Source organism: Microtus pennsylvanicus, chromosome 13 (genome assembly GCF_037038515.1).
Source record: "Microtus pennsylvanicus isolate mMicPen1 chromosome 13, mMicPen1.hap1, whole genome shotgun sequence".
NCBI classification, from domain to species: domain Eukaryota; kingdom Metazoa; phylum Chordata; class Mammalia; order Rodentia; family Cricetidae; genus Microtus; species Microtus pennsylvanicus.
Genome location: NC_134591.1, coordinates 66,945,471 through 66,970,208, shown reverse-complemented (window position 1 = coordinate 66,970,208; position 24,738 = coordinate 66,945,471). Strand labels below are relative to the sequence as shown.

The 24,738-nt window shown below is 49.4% G+C and overlaps 1 protein-coding gene across 1 annotated transcript in view; it reads right to left on the bottom strand.

The window, feature by feature from the left end:
* Stpg1 (sperm tail PG-rich repeat containing 1) overlaps positions 1-22,726 on the bottom strand; it is a 31,736-nt gene extending 9,010 nt beyond the window's left edge. Inside the window, exons 1-6 of the mRNA XM_075945991.1 lie at positions 22,603-22,726; positions 20,686-20,804; positions 13,837-13,938; positions 9,567-9,737; positions 4,886-4,997; positions 1,147-1,312 (exon numbers count right to left, since the gene is read on the bottom strand). Of these exons, the coding sequence (XP_075802106.1) occupies positions 1,147-1,312; positions 4,886-4,997; positions 9,567-9,737; positions 13,837-13,938; positions 20,686-20,804; positions 22,603-22,690 (758 nt within the window). The 5' untranslated portion in view covers positions 22,691-22,726. The remainder of the gene's footprint in view (positions 1-1,146; positions 1,313-4,885; positions 4,998-9,566; positions 9,738-13,836; positions 13,939-20,685; positions 20,805-22,602) is intronic.
* Between the last annotated feature and the right edge of the window lie 2,012 nt (positions 22,727-24,738).

Below are 24,738 nucleotides of genomic sequence, written 5' to 3'. Positions count from 1 at the left end.
GGTGACAAGCTGTGGCCCTGACCCTGCCGTGTCACTGTGGAGGGGCTCAGGTACCCACACACTCGGCCCAACCCTGGTGGTCACCCTTCTTGGACCTACAAGGGGGGCTGCCACAGAAGTGAAGACTCAGAAGGTGACAAAACCTCATGGAAGTTCCACAGCCACGTAAGGAATTCTTAAGCCCTGAATACCTTCGAGTCTCTTGGATGAAAATAACATTAGGAATGGTGAATAAAGAGGCTGGGGGAGGGGGGTGTCGGGAGCAAGGAGCACTTGTTCTTGTAGGGGGCTGGGGTTAGGTTCCCAGCACCCACAAGGCAGATCACAAAACATTTATAGCTACAGTTCCAGAGGACCTACTGCCCTCTTCTGGCTGCCATGGACACTGCAGACACATGGTGCACAAACATACAGGCAAAACACCCACACACATAAAATAGAAATGAAAACTCTCAAATGGAATATATTCAACTGGGTGACACGGTTGTCTCTCTCCACCTTCCAACCCTACTTTGATGAAGCAGAATCTGGCTACATTGCCCAGGCTGGCCTTGAATTCTCAATCCTCCTGCCTCAGCCTCCAAAGTACTAGGATTACAAATGTGAACCAACCGACCCAGCTCTATTTCTTTTTAAATTTGTGTTACTAAGAAGTCACCATTTGCACCTACTATATGCCTGACAAATTTTTAAGTCTGAAAGCAACCCTACGAGGCAAAAATTAAACCCGCTTAGCTTTATAGATAAAGGCATGAGCGCTCACAGAGTGTAGCACATGCTGCCCGAGGCCATACAGCAGGGCTGATGGGCAGATCCAGCTCCATCGGTGTGCCCCAGCTGCTGCATCTCCCCAAGCGCGGGAGAGATCCCACATTATAAAAACAGAGCAGTCGGAGCCCGAGGAAAAGCCAGCTTCATGGGGAGCCTTCCTGAAGCCCAGCTCCTTCCTCCAGGAAGCAAGGCTGGTGGTTCTACTACCGTGGGGGACATGTCCCAAACAGATGCTACTCCAGTGGCTTGTCAATCACTGCGACATGGGAACGGGGCCCTCCCACCAGACTGAGTCCTGTCTAACCGGTGAGCATTCTCATTTTTGCCTCTTTGAGCATCCCCTGGAGCTACCTCAGAAGAAAATGCAGGACTCACGGGACATGAGGCTTTTTCAGAATCTTGGTTTGCTCGTTGGGGTTGTAGTAACCAGGTCCTGGGCCTGTTGATGTCAGTTTTAATCCACGGCCAGTTTTGGATTTGAAGCAGGACACTAAGATCTTCGGTGAACGCTTCACCAGCGATTCATTGACATTGTAATGCCCTGAACAGAGAGAAGAATTGACATAGGATGAGACGCTCTCCCCAGATCAGTGAAAAGCAGCGCCTGCCACCAGCTCTCACAGGTACCTCACAGCCGTCAGTAACGTCACTTCAGTGGGTTTCAGTGGGCCCTATGGGAAGGTTGCCTGTGTAGACCAAAAGTCAGGCCTCCACTTGAATAACTCACTTCAACACATGGGCTACACGGACACCTGTCCAGGTGGGTCTCACCCCTCCAACCTACACCCAGGCCCTGCAGCCCAGAGATAGGAATTAACTAGCCAGAGGGCGTCCATCCAATCAGGCACCAGGCACCTAAGGAATGCCCCCAAACACGGGGTAGCCTGTACTGACACAGCTCCCCCATTCTGCAGAGTAAGAACACCTAGTTCCTGAGCACAAGGTGGTTCCAATAGCAGAATATCATCTTAATGGTTTGTAAATGTCAAATAAGCTAAGTGTGTGTGTGTGTGTGTGTGTGTGTGTGTGTGTGTGTGTGTGTGTATTATACAAACATTTATATGCAGGCAAAGGCCAGGGCTGCCCTGCCCTGTTCTGTCATTTTTTTGCCTCATTTCAGAGATCTTTCACTGACCAGGCTGGTGGCCAGCAAACCCCAGGGATTCTTCTGTGCCCTCCACAACAATGGAGTTATGGGCGCATGTGTGACCACACCCAGCTTTTTCATAGGTAATGGGGATTCGAACTCCAATTCTTATGCCTGTATAGCAAGTACCCTTACCTGATGTAACCACCTCCTCAGGCCCTAAGCAATAGGTTCTTTTTTTTTTTAATTTTATTATTTTTAGGTGGTTTTGTTTGCACATGGGCACGTGAGTGTAAGTGTCCCTTGGTGGGATCAGATCCCCTGGAGTTGGAATTCCAGACAGTTGGAGGCAACCTGTTGTGGAGGCTAGGAACTGAATTTGGGTTCTCTCAAAGAGCAGCAAGTGCTTTTAACCACTGAGCCATCTCTCCAGCCCTGCATAACAGGTTCTTACTGAGAACCTGCTGTGTGGATTGCCCGTGCCCCGTGTTCTGTCTTAAGAAACCATAGTCAAATTCACTTCACCTGTGCTCAAAGCCTCAGGGAGGAGAGATTGGCCTGGCTGGAGGGAGAGCAGCGAGCAGTCTCACCCCCGACATTCTCACAGCTCAGGGGGGGATACAGGTGTTTGGGAAGAGAGACAAGCAGTACTGGGCAAAAGCCCTCACAGACACGTCGGTCCTCACAGCTCACATTGGTCCAGGCTTCCCATCACTCAAATGAACATAAAAACTGCAGGCAGGAAGCTGGACACACAACAGGCCCCTTGGTGTGAACACGAGGTATATGTAGCCTCAGCATCTAGGAGAGCATTGCAGAAAACAAGTTCGACAGTGACACTCTCGAACACCAGAAGGCCACTTGGGTGTGGCTTGAGTTTTTGTTGTTGTTTTTGTTTTGTTTGTACCTTCGGTTATGTGCATGTGTGTTAGCACCTCCGTTAATATGTGTGTACTTGTATGTGCTGGCATGTGAGGGCCAGAATTCAATTCCAAGTGTCTTCCTCCATTAATCTCTGCCTTCTACAATTCTTCTGATGTATTTATTTATTGCACGTACGTGTGCATTTACACATGTGCCACAGCACACACGTGGAGGTCAGAGGACTGAACCCGTTACCAGGCTTGACAGCAAATATGTTTGCCTGCTAGGCCATCTTGGCAGTCCTCCTTAAATTCTTGAGGCAGGGTCTCAGTGAACCTGGAGTCTAGCCTAGGGTTCGGCTACACTGGCTGGCTAGCAAACCCCAGGACCCTCCTGTCTCTGCCTCTCCAGCTCTGGAATGGCAGGAACCATTCCTGGAGCTATCGTGGAACCACCGCTGCTATTCCTCCTGACTTCTCACGTGGTGGTAGAAGCCAACGTGTTCTCAGCAAACACTTTGCCGATGGAGTCATCTCCCGACCACAGCCCCTCTAAAGAACAGAACCTCATTTATAACAATTCTCCTGCCTTAGCCTTTCAAATATTGGGATTACAGGCGCCACATTCTAATAGATTTTTAAAGACATACATGAATGGAAGAGTAACACAAAACTTGCAAGTCTATACATATTATCATGACAGCTATGCACAAGTGACCGTGACTGAACCAGGGCTGGGGTCAGGGGTCAATAGGAGTCACGCCAGGAAAAGAAATCCGGTAGAATTGGTGGATCCAGAAAAGTGGGGAGAAGCTTAGCTGGTACTGCAGGGAAGGGAGTCCAGATGTTCAAAGCACTATGAATTTGACTCTGTTTTGTCTGAGTTCTTGTTTTAGAGTTAGAGCCTCGCTCTTTAGCCCTGGCTGGCCCCCAAACTCAAGGCAACCTTCCTGCTTCCGTCTTCTAAGAGGGTAACTTTGTTTTAAATAGGATTTCCTTTTCTATTGGAAAAGTAATGAAGAGAACACAGGGTGAGACACTCACCCTGTGCTGGAGGAGCAGTTTGGTCCCCATTCTGTTCTTTGATACAAGGCACCCTGGGGAGCCTGTGTTGACTGTGATGTCCTATCCCAGGGCTCTGTGGTGGGGCCTCTGGCTAAACCCCAAGGGTGCCAGCTTTGTTCTGCTGTATAAACAAACAAGGTGGGGCTTTGTGGGGATGGTGCGGGGGAGGGGGTGCCTTGTGGCTGAGCCTCCTGATTAGTGATGGTTTTGTTCCTCGGCTTGGCCTGATCTTCTGGCTTTAATCTGGATTTGCTGAAAGCTGACGTGCCCTGCAATTTTCTCCACACCCTATGCCTCCCTGCCCCTCCTCTGGGTTCTGGGACCAAAGCTCCAGGCTCGGCTGGGAAAGGCTGAGGGGTCAGGCTGTATGCGCTCTTCTGGACTCCTCTGAACTGATCGACCCACTAGGATGTCCTCCAGGGATAGAAATGTGGGATCACAGGGGTGTTACCACCTTTTGGAATCCAGTAGTTGGATTCAGGCAAGCTTTGATGTGATCCTGCGTCCTGGTCCTGAAGGCACCAGGGACCCGATGGGAAACAGGGGTCTAGCCAAGGCATCTTTGAGCTTAGATACGCTATTTAGTGGCCAGCGGCACTGGACAAGTTTTATAACTCCTTGAGCATCTTTCTTCCATAATGAAATCCAGGACTCTGGGCACAGGCAAACAGAATGCTCCCTGTGGAATAAATGCTGGGAAATGCAGCCAGGACCTGCCAGGTGATTTAGGAAGACAGTGAAGTGACCAAAACTAGGGTCACCCTCACTCTCCCTGTCAATAGGAAGAAGCCACTTCCTCACACTGGCTGCCCAGGGCTGGCGTGTCTGACCCCAAAAGGCCACATCAAGAAGGCTGCTTAGGCAACGTGTGCAGAGCCACTGGGTCCCTTATCCTCTCCTCTCTGTTCAGCACTTTCTTTGCATGTGTGTGCAGGCATGCGCACGCACATGTGCGCGTGCACACACACATCCCACCCACCCACATACATCCCTCCCCCCCCCCCCCACACACATACACACAGGCAAAACAAGCTCTTTTCCCAACAGGCTCCCTTTAGAGAGATGGTGCTCAGAGAACCAGAGCCAAGTCACTGCTTACCTGGAGCTGGCCCTCCGGATCTGGTCAAAGGGAAGACTCCTCTTTCTGTTTTTGACAGAAACCCAACTGGAGAAGAGACATTGCTTCTTTGTTTGCAGCCAGGGACGGAGGCCTGTGAGGGAGAAAACACACCCCGTGTGTTCAGTGCCTGCCCCCTCTCTGTCCCTGTCACCCTGCCTGGACAGGTGGCAGATATGAACCAGATTGAAACCTGTCCTTCTTGAGAGGAGAACTGACATGAGCTGAAAAGGTGGCGACTCTGCAGGTGACTTTACTACCTACTTAGTTCAAGTGGTCTGTGACGATCGTGCACATACACACGCACGCTCGAATACACACATGCACACATGCACACACACCAAGGTGAAATCAGAGGAGAGTGGCTAGGAGGGAAATCTGAAGACCCTGGTCTCTGGCCCCTCTTCGGCCTGGCTGAGGCTGTGTGGCCCTGCTCAGGTGGCTTGATCTCTTTGAGCTTGAGTTCTCGCTCTGTAAAAGCTCAGTAAAAACACGCCCCCCCTGCTTGTTTTAGAGCATTGTGGGCATCACAAACCATCTAGAGAAAGTTGGGTTTTGCTTGTTTGTTTCTTCTCAGTGCTAGGGTCCCATGCACCACATGGCTCGGGGGGGGGGGGGGTGTTTTTACTGAGCGTTGGGTGTGGACCGGTCACGATTTGTTTACATTTCTTTTGCTGTCATTTTTAGCCTTTCCAGGACAAGTCCTCATGCCTCTCCACCTGGTCCCCGGCTGCATTCTTCTCTGTGCAAACAGTGCTTGCTGCACACGGCATCTGGGGAGCGCCGAGTCCTATCGCTCAAGATTATGATCAAGTCTGCAATCGCTCTTCTCTCTCTGCTTTTCTGGACAGACCAGAAGTTAAGAATTTTGGCTGATCCACGCAATATACATATGAGAGTGTCCCATGCTCTCAGAACTCTAAAAATGGTATGGGGGTGGAGATGGGGGGTGTCGGGTCTCGTGGGACCTGAGACCATTCTTATGTTATGCATGAATCACAAATATTTGAAGTGCCAATTTGTAGCCAGTCTCCGTATTTGTTAGATAACAGATGCAATAAAATTGTGCCCCAGAGCGCTGGGAATTTTGCTGAATGGGTGAAGCTATGGTGCTGGGGGCCAGGGCAGCTTGATTCTCCCTGATACTCCTTTGTTTGAGAAAAAAGTGGGGGGGGGAGGTTTCTTGAGACACACAGGTGGCATTTGATGTCGTGCTCACAGAGGTGGAGGAATGCGGCTCTTCCCAGGGTCCTGGAGACAGGTTGCATGCAGAGAACTCCTAAACAAAGACCAGATGGGCAGGCTAATTACTGGAGAGGAGAGCACCAGGCCCGGGGGAGATAATAACAGCCCCACAGCACAGGACTCCATAGAGAAGCTGCACAGAGGCTGGGCAAGTCGCTCAGGGCACGGCACGGCTAACGGGATTATGGCCCTTGGGCTCCTCGCCTGATGCCGCCACCATTGTTCTCCAGGTTGAGGAAAAGCCTCCTGCAGACAAAACAGTTCCCTGGCTTTGTTCTTTACCCAGACAGAAAACCTGTGGAAAACGGGGCATTTCTGTCTATCTGTGAGTCCACAGGGAGATTTCGCCGGTAGACTGAGAAAATACGCAGCAGGTCAAAAGCAGAACAAAGCTGAGTTACTGGGGCACCTGGAGAAGAATGGGGGGGGGGGGCTAGGGGAAATTCTCCCAGACCCTGTGCAGGGTGATTCCAAAACTGATGGAGGGCATGTGTATGTGCGTGCGTGCCTGTGTGTGTGTGTGTGTGTGTGTGTGCGCGCGTGTGCGTGCACGTGCACATGTATGAATGTGAAGCCCCTGAAGGAACTGCACCTGGCTCTCGGTGGCATTTGCCTCATTAAAAGAGAACTGGCACCAGGTCAGAGAGATGCTCCAGCGGTTAAGAGCACATACTGCTCTTGTAGATCAGAGTTCGGTACCCGGCAACCACAATAAGTGACTTTTTACTCACTGCCTATAACTCCAGCTCCAAAGGATCGATGCCTCTGACCTCCAAAGGCCCCTGCACTAAGGTATATAGACACTGCCCCCCCCACACACATATCATTTAAAAAAATAAACTTTTTAACAAAGAGCAGGATAATTACAAGGAAATTCTGCTCTGCATGCTGGATTTGTACAGCGCTTAATTGCATATTCAAGATGTACATGTGTTACGTTCAGTCACCTTGAAGCAGTAGTGAACAAAACTCATGCACTCTATGGGGTTGGAGGGGATGGCCGAGCCAATAGAAGAACCCAAGTTCACACCCTCAGCACTCAGCATAAAAAGTCAGGCACCATGACACTCATCTGGGGAAGGCAGGAACAGGAGGGTCCCTGAGGCTCATTGGCCAGCCAGTCAGTGAGGATGTGTTCTCAAAAATAAATAAATAATAATAAAAACAGTAGACAGCAATAGAGGAAGAAACCTGATGCTTACATATGAACACACAGGCGCACAGGCATGCACGCACACATACACACACACGCACACACGCACACACGCACACACATATGCACCAAGCATATATTGGCAAAAAGAAAACAATTTTGGCCTGGACCTCGGTTATTTGCAGAGTCACAGCTGTGCGGGCCCAGAGGTCGTTCACTTGATGATGGACACTGATCCCACACTGCTGTGTCCAGGGCCCTGTGAACCAGTACAAGGGTGCAGCCAGCCGTCTCAGATGACATGGAGCACTGGAAGCATCCAGGCAAAGCTCAAGCCTTATCACCACCCTCTGGTGCAGCTAAGGAGGCCATGGAAGAGTGCTCACGAGGCCAGAGCGGAGCCTGCCTCCCAGGTGGCCAGTGCCTCTCTCTGAATGCCATGCACCTGGGCAGATCATGCTTGGATCATACCCCTTCTTTCTCCCACAGCCTAACAGCTTCCTCTCTGCAGTTTCCACAGGGCAATCTGAGAGAGGTGCTCTAGGAACTTCCTCTGGTTATGTCCCACCCTTCCCAGCCCCCCTCAGGGGCTTCCAAGGGCACAGAGAACAAAGTTCAGACACTCCCCTGGGGTCTGCAGTGAAATGCTGAGCCAGCCACAATCAGCCCTGGGAACATCACTGGTCCAATATTAAGACAGGCTTTAAATATCAAATACACATCAAATTCCAAAAACTTCAGTGAGACAAGGGGCCTCCTGAGACATCTCAGTGACATTTTGGATCTACTGGGACATATTGCAAAATATGACAAGATATGTTATAAAAGTTCATTTCATCTATTTCTTTTTAGTTCTACATGCCACTGCTAAAGATCTCTAAAGGACACAGCTGTCCCCATCAAGTCACTACTGCCCAGAGCCGACCCAGCAGGTGCCACCCCTGCTCCAAGCACATCACAGTCAACTGACCCGGTCATATATGGTGGGCAGGAGCTCTGTAGACGAACAAGCATGACTTACAAGTCGGGTTTCCAAAGAGGAACTTGAGACTGAGGTTTCTGAGACCAAAATCCTTTGGGGGCGCACACCTTCTGTGTGGGATTGTGGGTCGTAGCCCCCTAAAGCAGCTGTCATTGATTCCACTTTATAGTGGTGGCTCCACAGACCCCATGACTAACAAAGGACAGCCCACCCCCTTCCCTGCTTACTGCAGACCTGTGCACCAGGTGCTGTCCTCATTCCTCATCCCAGACTCTCCCCATGAGTATCTTCACCAAGTCTGGAAGGTGAACACGTATTCACACACACACACACACACACAATACAGGACCAACAACCCAAGTCCTGAAAGGCTAGTGGAGCATGGGCAAGACGCGGGGCATGGGAGAGTGGAGATCTCAGCCACAGCTTCTGTAGCGGGATCATGGTTTTACACACTGTGAAGATGCGTCACTGTTTCACCTCGCCTGTCTAGGCACCTTCTGACTGGATTAGCAAAGAGCTGAATGGCCAATAGGCAGGTAGGAGAGGATGGGTGGGACTTCCAGAGAGAGAGAGAGGCATTCTGGGAAGAAGAGAGGTAGGATTTACCAGCCAGAAGTGGGAAATACAAGCTCCATGGCATAATCTAGATTAACACAAATGGGTTAATTTAAGTTGTAAGGGCAAACTGGAAACAAGCCAAGGCCAAGCTTTCGTATTTAATAAGAAGTCTCCGTGTCATTATTTGGGAGCTGGTGGTACAGAGAAAGTTCAACTACAGCTTCCTGCAGACACCCTTTCCCACCATTCCATTCTGCTCAGAGCACTACTGTACACACACACACACACACACACACACACAATTCCTGACACCTTTATTCCAGACAGCCGGAGCTACACAGTAAGACCCTATTTCAGAAAGCAAGAATGCTGATGATTTTCAGATATTGAAAGAAGCTGGGTTTTCCTTATCATATTCTAAAAAGTAAACAAATAGTGTCAGCAGCTGAAACAGGACTCACACAGCTGTTACGACAGAGGAGAAAACCACTGGCAGGCTCCGCAAGGGTGAAGAGGTGGTCTTGCTGCAGCTTCCTGCCGCCCTCTACCGTTGCTGGACCTTCAGATTCTTGTCTTAGCCTCGGTCAACCCTCTTCACCCCCAGCTTGTTCACAATGCTCACTGGCTGACCATCTGTGTTAAAATCCTTCTCCTCAAACCTCACACTCTCCCCTGAGCACTGGCAACACAGGCACTGGACAAAGGTGGGTGATGTTCCTTACATAGTAATGGTTTGGGGCAGGGTTTCCCGATTTGACCACTTTCATGAAGCTTGGCAGCTGGAACATGCTGGAACATGAGTTGCTGAAGTCCTTCTTGGAAGACAACTCTGAGCGGATGGTGTATGCATTGGCAGCGGGATATTTAGAAATGTTGTTGTCCAGCCGGGCACACTGAGGAAGAAGGAATAGAACCAGCATTGCCAAGTGCCCCCGGGGCTGTGAAGACAGGTCAAAGGGAAAGGACCCTGTCCCTAGTCCATCGCTGTTTGATTTATTGCTTGCTTATTTGCCCGATTGTTTATTTGTTGAGACAGGGTCTCACTCTGTAGCCCAGGCTGGCCTGAAGCTCATTATGTGGCTCAGGCTGGCCTCCAACTTGCAATGTTCCTCCTGCTTCAGCCTCCCCAGTGCTGGCATGCTGGGCATGAGCCACCATGCCCAGCTTACAAGCATTTTTTCCCCTAAGAGGAAATGCTGTAGCAAGTAACAGTAGTAATTGGACCTCAGGCTTTGTGGGCTCGCTCTTGGGAAATGCAAGTTCAGACCCATTCCGACTTCTGTAAACTAATTTAAACTCTTCGTCATCTGCTTGGGACCTGGACAGGGCGATTTTCCCAGCAACGCATCGTCGCTGCACCCTGTTCCAGGCTACTTCCTCCGGCCTTGTCAGCTGTGGGGTGACTCCTGCCACAGGAAGGGTCACATTGGTCCCAGTGGCGTCTACAGGGTGTCTTCAGCTAGCTTGGAGGGGCGGGGCTAGTCAGGGATGGATGCTCACGCAAGCCTCCCAACCCTACCAGCTCGTGTTCATGCCAGGTGCAGTGGCACACACCTGTGGTCCGGAATTTGGGAGGCAGAGGCAGGAAGACAGTGAGTCTGAAGCCAGCCTGGGCTACCCAGTGAGACAAACACTGTCTCAATAAATAAATAAATAAATAAATAAATAAATAAATAAATAAATAAATAGGTCACCAAGGGCAACAACAAATCACGCAGTCGTAAAAACCCTAAAATACTTACTCTTTCAACAGAACCAACTCCAGCCCTTTCTAGAAACCAAACTAAAATATTTTCAGTTCAAAAACAAACACAGTGTTTGCCACCTGAATGGGGGCAAAAGCCATAGAAACTCGATGATAACATCTCCTCACCTATGACAGCATAGCTAGTATTAGAATCTGATAAGACAAAAAAAGTTCCCATGATTTCATGGTGAGAAGCTTGGGAACACTGCTCTGGGTTTTCTCCACTCAACAGAGGTCAATGCCACCCAGGTATAGGAAGCGGGGGGGGGGGGGGGGGCTGGGAGCCATCCTTTTCCTCCCTCTACCCCCTCCTCGAGAGCTGGGTGGAGATGGTTCCCAATGGTGGCACCGGGTGGGGGGCATGGGTTTCATCAGAAGCAGGGCTGCCCTTATCTGGCTTGTAACCGGGGTTCAAATCCAAGTTCTCAACAGCAAAGTCTCCGCCAACGGCAGCAGCCTGCACTTCTAGCCACCTTGTTTACCACGGATTTTTTTGCCGCCTTTGGTTTTCACAACTTCGAACGGCAAACATTATGACCATTTCACAGAAGAAGAAAGTCAACTCTGTGAATAAAAGGGTGAGGAGCCACCATCTTCAGCAAAGCAGTCTGTCTCCACCTGGTGACGTGGATCAGACATGACATTCAAAAGAGAAATGGGTCGGGAGGCACGAGGCCAACACCCTGGTGGTGTCTTTTTGGCCTTCAGAGACTTCCTGCTTTTAAGTTTGGGGTGCGGAGAAGAATGTTCTAAAAAAACGCCCAGTGATGCCAAGTTCCCCGAGGCATCTTCATAGAATATTAGTGTCTGCGGCACTAGCCCTCCAGTCTGCACCCTGCATTTACCTGCCAGGCCTGTGGTGCCCAATCAGGCCCCACACTGACCCTCGACAACTTCTCCCAGACTCATACTGACTCCTCCAGAACCACCCCGCCCACCACTGTGTGACCCAGAAAGACCACCGAACTTCCCGCCCACCTGCCTCATTTAGTTTCCCGGTCAGAGTTATAGAAGATTCTAGAACAAAACCTTGGAGTGCCTTAATGAGGTGCTTTATGTCATTTAAACTCCGAGAGACGACAGACCTTCTCAAAGGGTTGGGTTTCACCCTGACAGCCATCAGGAAGTGTGTAGAATTTATAGGCCCACGGGCATTTTCGGGCAGCCTCGCCCCAATTACACTCAAATGGATCCTTGTGATCCCCTTCTGAGGTGGGAGTCTTGAATTCCTCAAGTGTCAGAACCCAGAAGTGGGGCAAACACTTTCTGACCCTCATCTAATTTGGGCAGAAACTGGAGACCACGTGGGGTCTACAGTCAGGTATCACAAACCGCTTAAGGTCCGCTTCCCAAGAACGAAGGAACACAAGTATTTAAAAATATAATGCTGGGGCTGGAGAGATGGCTCAGAAGCTCTGGCTTTCACCAGAGGACCTGGATGCATTTCCCAGCACCCACAGCAAGCAACTTAGACCTGCCTGTAACTCCAGTTCCTGGGGGCCTGGCGCCCTCTGCTGGCCTCTGCAGGTACCTGCGCTCATAGATCATGCCCCCACCCCCACCCCACCCCCAGACTCATAATTAAAAATGTTTTCTTTAAAACAAGAAATATAAAGTTGAAGCCTTGCTCCAAATGGAGGGCAACCCCACATCTCCTTTATGGGTCTTTTTTTTTTTTTTAAGAAATAAAAGGCCTGGTTAGAATCTACACTTCAAACCTTCCCATGCCTTCCCTTCTGGATAGCCGAACCATTTGAAAGTCATGCCGGTGAAGCCTGGCAGGGCCGTCTGGCAAAGGCGCTCTCAGTGAGCACCCAGGCGCTCTGGGCAGTCTGAAGGGTGACTCAGGGAGGCAGCGCTAGCTCCTGTTTACGCTGGTCTGCAGTTTCAAAGTCTTTCTCACTGCACTTTGCCCGGGGCCTCCAGGGAGTCTCTGAGGCAACTGGAACACGGAAAGGTGACGTGCTTGAGGTCACATTCAGGCTGCACAGCTGAGTCAGGATGAGATCTCTGGTCTCTGTGGCCCAGGCTGCAGCAGGCAAAACAGAACTTTTTTGACAGTAGCTTCAGGGTCTTTCTCCTGACTGGGAGCTAAAGGCCTGGCTATCCTGTGACTTTGCTGAGGGCTCAGAGACTGTGAGCCTTTGTTCCTAAGTCAGTTTACTCCTGAATATTCCACACTCCCAGCCTGACTCCCAACAAGAAGCTGCTGCATTCGGTGACCTTTAAATGGTCCCTTTGTGTGAGAGTGATACAAATTGGCCCCAGTGTCAGGCATCATAGACGCTCATGTAAGACACTGTCACAACCTTTAAAGAGACAAGCAGGCACATGCGTCCTATCAATGGCAGATTCTGGCTCCGCTTTCTCCTTTGCTGTTCTACCTTAGGCGACCTGGCGCTGGTTTGGCTCTCTCCCTTAAGGCTGAGGCCATAGCTTGCTTACTGGTATCAGCCTCGGGCCCCATCCTCAGCACACACACACCAAAACCAACACAGAAGAACACTGTCTTCACCCGAGTCTGCTCAGGCTCCCTGGGGCTTCATATACGTATCTTACCGCGAGAATCCTCAACAAAGATAAAGTCTCATGTGGTACCATGAAGATCCCTGTATTTCAGGCCCAAGGCAGACTCTCTCTTTCTCTCTCTGTGTCTCTCTGTCTCTCTGTCTCTCTCTGTGTCTCTCTGTCTCTCTGTCTCTCTCTGTGTCTCTCTGTCTCTCTCTCTCTGTCTCTCTCTCTTTAGGGGGCGATGGCCATGCCATGATGCGAGTGTGGAGGTCAGAGGTCAGTTCTCACCTCCCACACGAGTCCCAGAAATCCATCTCAGGCCCTCAGCTTTGGCAGGAGCACCTCCTATCCTCCATGCCCTCAAACTGTCCCCTCGTTTCTTTTTTGGTCCATCCAATTTCCCAACAGTTTGAACAACACAGTTAGGTGAACTAAGTGTTGGCAGTCTTCTCGGGACAGGACAGAGCCATTTCCTCACAGACCTAACAGCCTTGGGAAGAAAACTGCCTCGTATTTGGTAACCAAGTTCTAGCTGCCCTCCCTCCCTCGTCTACGTGCATCCGTGGAGACAGATGGCCTAAAGACACGGGCTCAGATCCGTCTTTGTGCATTCACAGGATGTGGCTGCTGTCTTAATCAAAACAGGGACTTTGGAGAAAGGTCTGGCTGCCCACCGTGTCATTACACAATAAACAGAGGGAATCTCTGTGCGTTTAACACCCAGGGGCTCTCACCATGGAAGGGAACATGCAGGTTCCTCTGTTGGAAAGAGAGACACTGTTGAACACTGGAGACTGGTGGATGACGTTGTAGAACCCAGGGCCCGGGATGTCATCCTGAAAAGGACAGAATGCAGTGTCATTGGGCACGGCAGCTTCAACACGCTTTCCGCCAGCTTTCCATCCATTAACGCTAAGCCTTGCTCTAATCCTCCAGGGCAGGCACCATCCTTTGCAGGGGTGACAGTCTTGCTCCACCATTCCTCTGGCTTACCCAATCTCTAGCTCAGTGGCCAGTGGGAGGGGCAGGAATCCTAATCCAGGCCAGCTCTCCCAAAGCCCTTGCTCTTCCCCCTAAGTCTCCATCCTGAGTTCTAAAGGAACCGTGTTTTGTTTTTCGTGTCATTAGGGAAATGTGCCCGTGTGCAAGTCAGCCTGCGAGCGGACCGGGCCAGCCAAGCCTGAGGTAGAGAAGGGAGGGTGACCAATTTTATGGCAACCGCACCCACCTGACTCAGCTTCCTCCTGAGGCCTCTGAGAAGGGAAATTGGGGAGTGTTTCTGTTTATAAAGCAAAATGAAACAAAAACAACCTTCATTCCAAATGAGGCCATCTTGAAGTCGAAGACAAAATAAGGTGAGCCCATGGGGCCCAAGGGCAACCTGAGACCAGGGTGTCAGGGAGCAGCCAGCAGATGCCATGTTCAGAGCAAGTTCTGATACTGCTGCTGCCTGAGCCTCCGAATCTTCCAACTCACGTCTGGTGCTAGTTACTAAGGGGACACCAGTGTTGACCAAAGCTGGGGAAGATGCTTCATGGTTGGGGCAGCTTCCTGGGTCCTGCCTGGTGCTGGGAGCTTTACAAAGCTAATCTCATTTCACCATCACCCGATGAGGAAGGGATTACTGTCTCCATTTCACAAATGGACACATGCAGATGAATTTGTCCAAAGTCCAAATGCTAAGCACACAGTGTGGTGGTCATGTCACTAAAGTCACCTAAGGAAACAGAAGCTGGGCATGTAGGCCATAGCCAGTAAGCAGTGAACGCCAGATTTGAGCCCATGGACCCAGATTCCAGAGTTTGCTAGCGCCACTCAGTCATAGATACATCCTAACTCTACTGTGCCTGCTGCATTATGTAGGCAGAGAGCTTGAGGCACCGCTAGTGCCTTCTAGAACTTTCCTATCTGGAGAGCGGGGGACAGAGTGATTGAAGTTTATTATAAAGAATAGAGGCATGGGTACTGCTAACAGGATCTTGGGGCTGAATTTTAGTGTGTGTGTATGTGTGTGTGTGTGCGTGCGTGTGTGTTCTGCGCAGGTGTGCACACGCACATGCACATGTGTGTGAGGCAGGCAGAGGAAGAACAAACAGAGGACACAGACTTCTGGCCAAGAGTCCGAAGCATGGACACTGAAGATGCAGAAGGGAAGGACCACAGAGAGAGGAGTCAGGGTCCCCAGGTGCTGTTGGCCCACTGTGTCCGACAGCACACTGAGACTTCACAATGGCGGCTCACTGAGTCTTCACTGGAAAACAGAGAAGATGGGGTCAAAGAGAGACAACCTAACGCTGCCCAACCAGCAAAGATTGGAGTCGGAATTGAACCTGGGCAGTCCAGTGAGAGTCTCCTGACCACGGACACCAACTGCCTCTCGGATGAGACTGTAGGGGATAAGAGAAAAGTCCTGCCCCAGGGTTGTGGATTGGGAAGTCTGTCCTTCTGGGCTGCTCAGCTTCATGATTTTCAGTAACTTTAACCTCACCGGGCCTCAAGGTGCTGGGATCCCAGTGTCGCTAGGGAAAGCAGCAGCAGGAACAACGGTGGGACGAGACTAATGATGATGACGCCGTGTATGAGTGTCTTCATGTGTAGACGTATGCGCCTGCTGCCCATGGAGGCCAGAAAAGGGCATCGGGTCCCCTAGAACTGGAGTTACAGACAGTTGAGCTGCTGTGTGCGTGCTGGGAACTTAACCCCGGTCCTTGGAAGAACAGCCAGTGTTCTAGCTGCTAAGCCGGCTCTCCAGCCTCTGCTATGCGCCTCTTACAGGTATGAACAGTGGGCAGGGAAGACATACCTCTAGCTCCTAGTCCATCTGCACACGCCCACTGCTCTGACTCAACCTACCCGGTTAAATTAGAATCACCAACAGCAAATAGCTGTTTTTGTTTAAGTACAGCCCATGAAGTATTTGGGACATACTTATGCTAAAATAATTACCTATCTGCAATTCTAGTTTATCCAAGCATCTGTGTTTTTCTTTGCTAAATCTGACAATTCTACTGGACATCCATCGCCTGGGTCAGACTGCAAAATGGCTAGAGTCCAAGGCAAACGGGAACAGGGCTGTCTCTGTTTAGCCTGTGGGGATGAAAGTTACTCATGATGGAAGGTCCAAAGAGAATCTTTTGGGCTGAAGGATGCTGGAGCTGGCCTGTGAAGGGAGCCATTAAAATCCTGACAGTGGCCATTGAAATTGGTCACTCTAGGAGTATTTTACACTGGAGAAATCTCCTGAGGCTACAGTGGAGGGAAAAGCTGGATTACGTAACAGCCAGAGGACCTCCACCGGGGCAGGGAGCCTATATGAGGCTGCTGGATGTGGGGCAGGGCTCTCAGGGTGGGCAGGATAAAACCAGGTGTAGACTCAGCTACCCCCTTGGTCTCTTAGATGAGACACTTCCAAATGATCAGAATAGAAGTTGTTGCCTACCACAGCCACCTGAGAGCCAGGACCACCTCGTGGGCATGGGACTGAGCAAGCGATGCTTGGCAGATGTGGTCCCCTCCCCTCCCCCGACACACAGCTTGGGGGACACTTGGCTGAAAAGCACTTGGAGAGCTCGTTGGACTGGCAGCCTCTGCAGGTGCAGGAGTGGGAGGTGGGTGGTCCCTATCCATGTGACCTTGGGAGGGTCATGAAGGAGTGGGCATTCAGCTCCTGGGCCAGGGACTCTCCCCAGGCTTGTAGGGGAGGGCGTCCTACTGCAGAGCCCAGAGTCAGGCATGGCACCCTGCACTGCAGTTTCCACAAAATTTCCATAAATTCTGTCAAGTTCATTCATAAACATAACCTTTAGCCAGGCGGTGGTGGCGCACGCCTTTAATCCCAGCACTCGGGAGGCAGAGGCAGGCGGATCTCTGTGAGTTCGAAGCCAGCCTGGTCTAAAAGAGCTAGTTCCAGGACAGGAACCAAAAAGCTACGGAGAAACCCTGTCTTGAAAAAATACAAAAAAACAAACAAACATAAACATAACCTTGCATGATCTCATCACAATTTCTCTGGCTCCTGACTGTTTTGGAGGATAGATCTCATGTCAGACTCTGTACAGAACGCCCCGAGTTAGTTGGCTAGCTAGCTAACTAGTTTGTTTTGGAGGTGGTTTTCTCTATGCCAGGCTAGACTTCAACTCACTATCCAGTCAAGGATGATCTTGAACCGCTGATTCTCCTGCCTTGGCCTCCCAAGTGCTGCAATTGCAGGAATGGGCTAGCACAGTCGATTTCCTTGTGCATTTTATGAGCCACCATCTGGGTCCTGGGAATTGAATCCAGGTCTTCTACTAGGGCAACAAGTACCCTGACCCCCACCCTACCCCCCACTCTAAGCCACTGAGCCGTCTCTCTGGCCCCTGTTTATGCACCTTAAATGGTGCCCACTTAGAAGACACAGTGTCCCTGTCCTCCCACGTGGGTTCATTCCCATGGAAGGCAGCAGGTTTGGGAACATGCTATCGCCACTCCCAGGAAAAGCTAATCTGGTGTAGCGTGTAGCGTTCTAATTTTTTAAGAGGAGGAAACAGATGCAGAGGCAACATATGGGGCCCTTACAGCTCCATGGCTTGGGAAACGGGGTGAGATGGAGCAGAAGACGGGAGACAGGGAAGAAAATATCGCACAGGCTGAGGGACAGGGGCTCTGTCACCTAGCGGCAGGTCTCCTCAGGAATGTAAAGTTAGCCACACACTTGTAAACAATCATGAAGTTTATTCCTAGCAAACCAAATTGCCAGTTTAGCCACAAGTCTGTGCAGGCCTCTCACACCACCAGTGTTGAGATTCCTTTACTCAAAAAAAAAAAGTGTGCGTGCAAGGGCACACGTGTGTGCCACCGCATGAGAGCAGAGTCCAGAGGACAACCGAGGGAGTCAGTTCTGTCCTCCTGCATGGATCCCAGAGTGTGAACTCAGACCTGTAAGTTTGCCGGGGGATACCCTGACCCCCGCCAACCCCCCTCCCCGCCTTCTCGCTGGCACCCCGGCGGAAGGATTCCTACAAGGAAGGTAAACTGGACCTGAGGCTCAGCGGCAGCAAAAGTGAGCGCCTGCCTCTGAGGACACCAGGGAAAAGCTGGGCTAAGTGGGTCACAGCTCCCAGGTGAGCAGATGACCGGGTGTGGGCTCAGCACAGGGCGTGTGTGCCTCCTGTCTTAAGAAGGGCGGTGAGGCAGGGGAGGTTTCAAATCTCTTGTTAACGTGCATTGTCTCACTAAATTACTGGGTGATGCCGCGCAAGCGCATTACTTTTCCACGCTCGTTTCCCCGGGAGAAATGAGGATGACGGGCAGAGGGCACGGAAGGAGTGGAGTCTCTGTGCTTAGGACATGGGGAATTATATAACTCCCCAGGAATTACACAATCCCAACTTTTATGATGTAGATGAGGAAACCGAAGCCCAAAAAGGACAAGTGGCTGATCTCAAGGCTCCCAGCTAGGGATAGAGAACACAAGGGGCTGGGTCCATAGAGACACCATGCTTTTGCAAAGGAAAAAAAAAAAGCTTTCAAAGGTTCAGACGAAAGTTTTCTCATCAAATGGATGCAACCACCCTGGGAAATTTGAAACCAAACGTTTTAGTGGTTTCTCCTGTATGTCTGCCACCCGCTGTTCAGGCTGCTGGCCACGCCAGCTCCCTGGGCAGGAGATGTGACAGGATTTCACAGGGCACCTTGAGCTCTGGGATCAGAGCCTTCAGAGCTTGCCATGTGGGACGGAGCCCTGACAAGAAGCATTTATTTGCGTCCCTGGAGATCCTTCGGTTTTACCAAGGCCGGTCAGAAGCACGCTGACTTTCATCAACCAAATTTACAGCCTCGAAGGCCACAAAGGCGGGCGTGGCCCGGTGTGGAAAGAGTGAGAGGCTTTGGCGTGAGCTGCGCCTGGGTTGAGGTCTAATTCTTTCAACACTGATTCAGCAAATATTTACTTAGAGTCTCTTAAGTGGCAAACCCTGGGTTGTGTGACGGAGGGTGGGTCACTTAACCTCCCTAAGCCTCGGTTTCCTCTTATGTTCAATGAAGACACCAAACCCTTCCTTTTAGCCTTGTCTCGAGGAGCAGTGATACGACCTAAAAATGCTTTAACACATATTAGGGTTTGGTCAGTGACAGCTACTGGTCTTTTTAGTGAGAACTGAGCTGCGGACATCCTGGACATGGACAACTAACACACTCTCATTTAAGGTGATCAATGGGAACCCACACAGCAGTGGGGAAGAGGCTGACAGCTAAAATACAGAGAAACTAGAAAAGAAAGAAAGAAGGAAAGAAAGAAAGAAAGAAAGAAAGAAAGAAAGAAAGGATGGATGCCTGAGCAAGTATTTATCATCCTGAGGAAAGCTACCAGTGGCTCTAAAAATGTGTTTGCTCTATTATTTATTGCGGGCTTCATAGATCCTGAGGTAATGGGAGGTTAAAGGAACTTAATCCACTCTCTAGTTCCGCATACCAACCAGCTCACAAAGAAAGAGCTGGGCTTGGGGTGAGGGCCCAGCAAAGCGGGGAGGGGGGTGCTCGATGGCATACCTCACCTGTGTTCAGAACCGGGGTCCTCCCACCCCTTCTCTGCCATCTAGGCAAAGTGGAAGGATGAGAGCCCAGCCGCCTGCAGAAGGCAGCAGAAGGTAACTGGGGTGGCCACTGCCGGAAAAGGGTCCTACTAAAAGACAGGGAGACTCTCCCCCAATGCCTGGGAGTTGCTACAGCCCCCTGCTGGTGAGAAAGGAGAAGGTCAAGTCCCAGGGACAGGTTAAATAAAGGCTGGCCAGGAAGCAACCAGAACTTCCCAGATGTGGAGATCTAGAGAGGAGGGGATGGATAGAGAGGGCCAAGCAGAGCATTGTTTTTAAATTGCATTTATTTATCTACTTGTGTGTGCGCACATACCATGGCGTACACGTGGAGATCGGAGGACAGCTTTGAAAAGAACTGGCTACTCTCCACCATGGAGGTTCCAGGACGCAAGGCTTGGTGGCAGGCATTTTTACCTGCCAAGCCACCTTACCAGCCCCCATAGTAATAATAAGACATTGTTTAAGGAATTTTATTTTATTTTTGTTGTTGTTTAAGGAAATTTTTAATGGGGAGCTCATCACAAACACAACAATAAATGTATCAGAAACTTGTTTACCCATGTGTTATCTGGGGGACGATGCAATTCCCTCTGATAGATCAGAGTAAGCTCGTTTTTATCTTCTACTACATATACATAAGATTTGGAAGATCTTGTGTTTTTATTCCTTTCAAATTAAAGGTAATTTTGGCGACAGGGTATGAGTACATAGTCCTTCAAATCAAACACACAAGTGGCCAAGGAAGGAGGACCTTGAATTCAAAGCCAGCCTGGGCTACATAGCAAGACCCCTGGTTATCTTTTCCAAACATATAGTATATGCAAAGTCCTGGGGTGGCTCCCCAACACAGCAAATAAGTAGATCGATCGATCAATTTCAGGTGGGTTCTTACCATACTGACACATCCTTGGAGGATGGTGCAGGTCCTTGGGTGATACTGCCCCCTGCTGTTCATAGAGGAAACACAACAGCTAAAATTCAAAGGATTTTGAAGGCAATGTCATTTACCTTTTTGTTGTAGAATCTCCTGGCTTGGCTGTTAAATCCCTTTCTTTCTGATTCTAGGATTATTGCTGTTCTGTATTTATAAGGAATGGAAGATTGAGTTGGGTACGCAGCAGTAAAACCTAAACAACAACAACAACAAAAAGACAGCCATCAGCTCACGCCGCCAGTGTTTGCTCAGTGCAACCGCTAGGAAAACGCTCTAAGGATTCATCCTAGGCTGGGGATGTAGCTCAGCGAGCAGAGTATTTCCCTAGCATGCACAAAAGCCCTGGGTTCCATCGTCAGCACCACACAGGACCAGGTGTAGTGGGTTCCATCGTCAGCACCACACAGGATCAGGTGTAGTGGGTTCCATCGTCAGCACCACACAGGACCAGGTGTTAGAATTAGAAACCCACGGTCACCCCTTGACTATATATTGAGTTCAAGGCCAGCCTGGAATATATGAGACAATGCCTCAAAAAATAGGTAAACAGCCAAACAAATAGTTATCCTAGTGAGCTAACAAAAGAGAACTCGCTATAGGCCACTTCACTAGGGGCTATGAGGTTCAGGGTCCGCCCACTTCTGTGACTCAGAAGGATACAACTTTTCCTTTCTCTCTCTCTCTCTCTCTCTCTCTCTCTCTCTCTCTCTCTCTCTCTGTCTCTCGGATTCTGACCAGAACAAATGTATACTTATATCGGTATACACACACACACACCTGCACACATGAATGCACAGGCATACACACGCACACACATGCACATACACACACACACAGAAATGTGCGTGCATGCACACACACACGCACACATGAATGCACAGGCACACACACACACACGCCTTGTGGCTGCCTGATAACATATGGCTCAATTCCATGGCATTTTCTACGTCTCTGCTCTCCTCCTCCTGGCAGCTGCTGAGAATCACAGCTTATCTGCTCGGGGGTCTTTCTTTTCTCCAGTAAGATTGTCCTCTTTGATTAAAAACAAAAGTTCAATACAGGTCAGAGAATGGCTCAGTGGGCAAGGGCTCTTGTTGCCAAGACTGACCACCTGCGTTCAGTCCTCAAGAACCACGTGGGGGAGGGAGAGCACCAACGCCTAAAAGTTGTTCTGTCCCCTCCACATGTGCTCCCTGGCATGCACAAACAAAATAAATAAATACACTTTTTAAAAATTAAAATAGAGACTGAAGAGATGGCTCTGGGGTTGGGAGCGTAGACTTCTCTTCCAGAGGACCCAGGTTCAATTCCCAGCACCATATGCTCACAACCATCTGTAACTAAAATTCCAGGGGATCCAACGCCCTCTTCTGGCCTCTTCAAAGACTACATGCACATGGTATGCAGACCCAAACACATAAAATAAAATAAATGTTTTAAAATTAAAATATTCAATACAAAAGAGTGAACAAAGAAAGAACGGGCAGCTAGGACAGAAAGCAAACCACAAACCAGCGGACTCACCCATTTATCACCACATTAAACATTAAGTGGGCTAGACATTCCAGTTCAAAGACGGGAACTGTCAGACTGGACAAGAAAGAAAGACCCAGCTACATGCTGCCTGCAAGAACATAGTTCAGCTATAAACCCAGGAAAAGAAGTAAAAAGAATGAGGGCTTGCAGTAAGAATTCAGTTGTCAGAAATAAAGCAAGCAAGACCTGCTATTCATTAACAACCAAAGAACAGGACTCTGACTGAACATATGGAAATAGCATGTATCTTTTTGTTACTGAAGGGACAGCCACCTTCCCATTTACCCTTCCTTACAGTTTCTCCCCACCTACACTCTAAGGTCAGCAGGGTCAAAGGCAATCTGTCTGATACACTCCCAAAGGATGGCCTTGTGGATAACACCCAGGGTTTACTAATCCGCCCAATGTGCTCTTCCATACTAGAAGAGGCGTGCTGAGATTTAAATTCACTAGACCTTTCTGGAGTTTGTAGTTGTTCTTGCTAGGTTTGCCAGAGTCTTCACATTTCAGGGCAACGTTGTCCACTTTGAAGCTCTGGAGCATGTTCCGTCTGTTTGAGGGGAACCTCAGGCTTGCATTCTCCTATACACCTGAAATAAAATACAGCACATTCAGGGGCCGGCTCACACCGTGCCAGCTCGATGCTAATGGTGGCTTAGGTTAAGAGATCTTGCGGCACAGAAGCTGACATCCACCAACTGCTCTGTCGCCCCAGGATCCAAGCACACTGTACTGACGGGATTAGGAGACCACACAAATTCACCCTCTCTGCTGCATACAGCCATGAAGGCTTTCCATATTATTTTCATTATTAACCTAGCTTGGCCGAGATATATTTACATGCGATAAAGTTCTTCAGTGGTAAAGGTAAGCGTCTAAGCTCTGACAGTGTGCGCAGCTGTGCTGCAGACTGCCATAATTAAGACATCAAGGTTATCCGTAACCCGAAAAGTTCCCGTGTGCTTCTGAAGTCATTTCCATCTGGAGCTGGCATCTGCCAGCTTCCTGTCACAATAGCTGCCTTTCAGCAGATCAATTGCTACCAACAGTCTTCCTGGGGCTGGTGAGGCAGCTCAATGGTCAGAACCTTTGCAAGGCAGCCCAACAACCCACACATCGAGCAAGTCAAACAGCTTGGAACTCCAGCTTCAGGGAATCAGACGCCCTTCTCTGACCTCCACAGGCACCTGCACTTTACATGTGTTGAACACACACACACACACACACAACTAAAAGGGTTACTCATTTTAAGAAGTTCTTCCTAGGTCTTGATTGGCATTGCATCAAAAATTCAGTGAGAATATCTTAGCTTCCTTGGGTACTATGATCCCCTAATATGGTGGTGAAGCTCCCAATTTACTTTGATATATTTACGTCTCTAAGCAGTATTTTGTGCTTGTAAGTGAACAGCTATTGCGTATTTTTGTGAACCTCTGTCATAGTTTTCTTTCCTTCCTTCCTTTTTCCTTTTGTTTTGCTTCATTGTTGGTTATTTATTTTTTTTGAGACAGTATCTCTGTACAGTCCTGGATGTTCTGTTAACTTGCTTTGTAGACTGACCAGCCTTGAAATCAGAGTTCTGCCTACTGCTCATATTTCTATGCCATGAAAATGAAATTTTGCAAAAGCCTTGCACAAGACCCTGTCTCAAAAAACAAAACAAAACAAAAAAACAGCTGGGTAGTGGTAGTGCCATGGTGCATGCCTTTAATCCCAGCACTCTAGAGGCAGAGGTAGGTGGATTTCTGTGAGTTCAAGGCCAACCTGGTCTACAAAGCTAGTTCCAGGGTCGCTAGAAATCCTGTCTCAAAAAATCAACCAACCAACCAACAAAAAGAAACAAGAACAAAATCACCTTTTGTTTCTTGGTGCTGGGGATTGAGGCCAGAGTCCTGCATGATGCCACTAAGCTGCATCCCCAAACCCCCAAAGTCCATTGCTGGTGATTTTTATATATTGATCTTGTGTCCTCCAACTTAGCCTTATTTTTCAGTTATAAAGTTTCTCTGCAGACTGGAAGTTTTAATACATACAGCCATCTCTACGTAAAGAAAGGGTTTTGTTTTCTCCCTTTCCATCGGTCTGGTTGTTACCTTTTCCCCTTATAACATTGCAATGTGTAGGGCACCCAAGGCCACCCTAAATGGGACTGATGATAACAGACATTTACCTTAATACCAGCGTGAGTAGGTATTCACACAGTCTTTCTACATTAATTAGGATGGTAGGTAGACATTTTTTGTTTGTTTGTTTTTGTTTTATCACTTGTTTGGTTGATATTTGAGACAAGGTCTGCATGTATTAATAGTCCACGCTGGTCTAGAACTTGTGGTTCTCCTGCCTCAGCATCTTGAGTGCTGGGAATGAAGATGTGTACCAACACATTTGGCTCTGGGAAGTTTTTGTTATTTGGTTGGTTTTTCGAGACAGGGCTTCTCTGTGTAGCGCTGGCTGTCCTGGAACTCCCTTTGTAGACCAGGCTGGCCTTGAACTCAGAAATCCGCCTGCCTCTGCCACCCGAGTGCTGGGATCAGAGGTGTGTATCACCAGGCCAGGTTAGGATTTCTCCCATTTGTGCTCCTAGGTTGTGA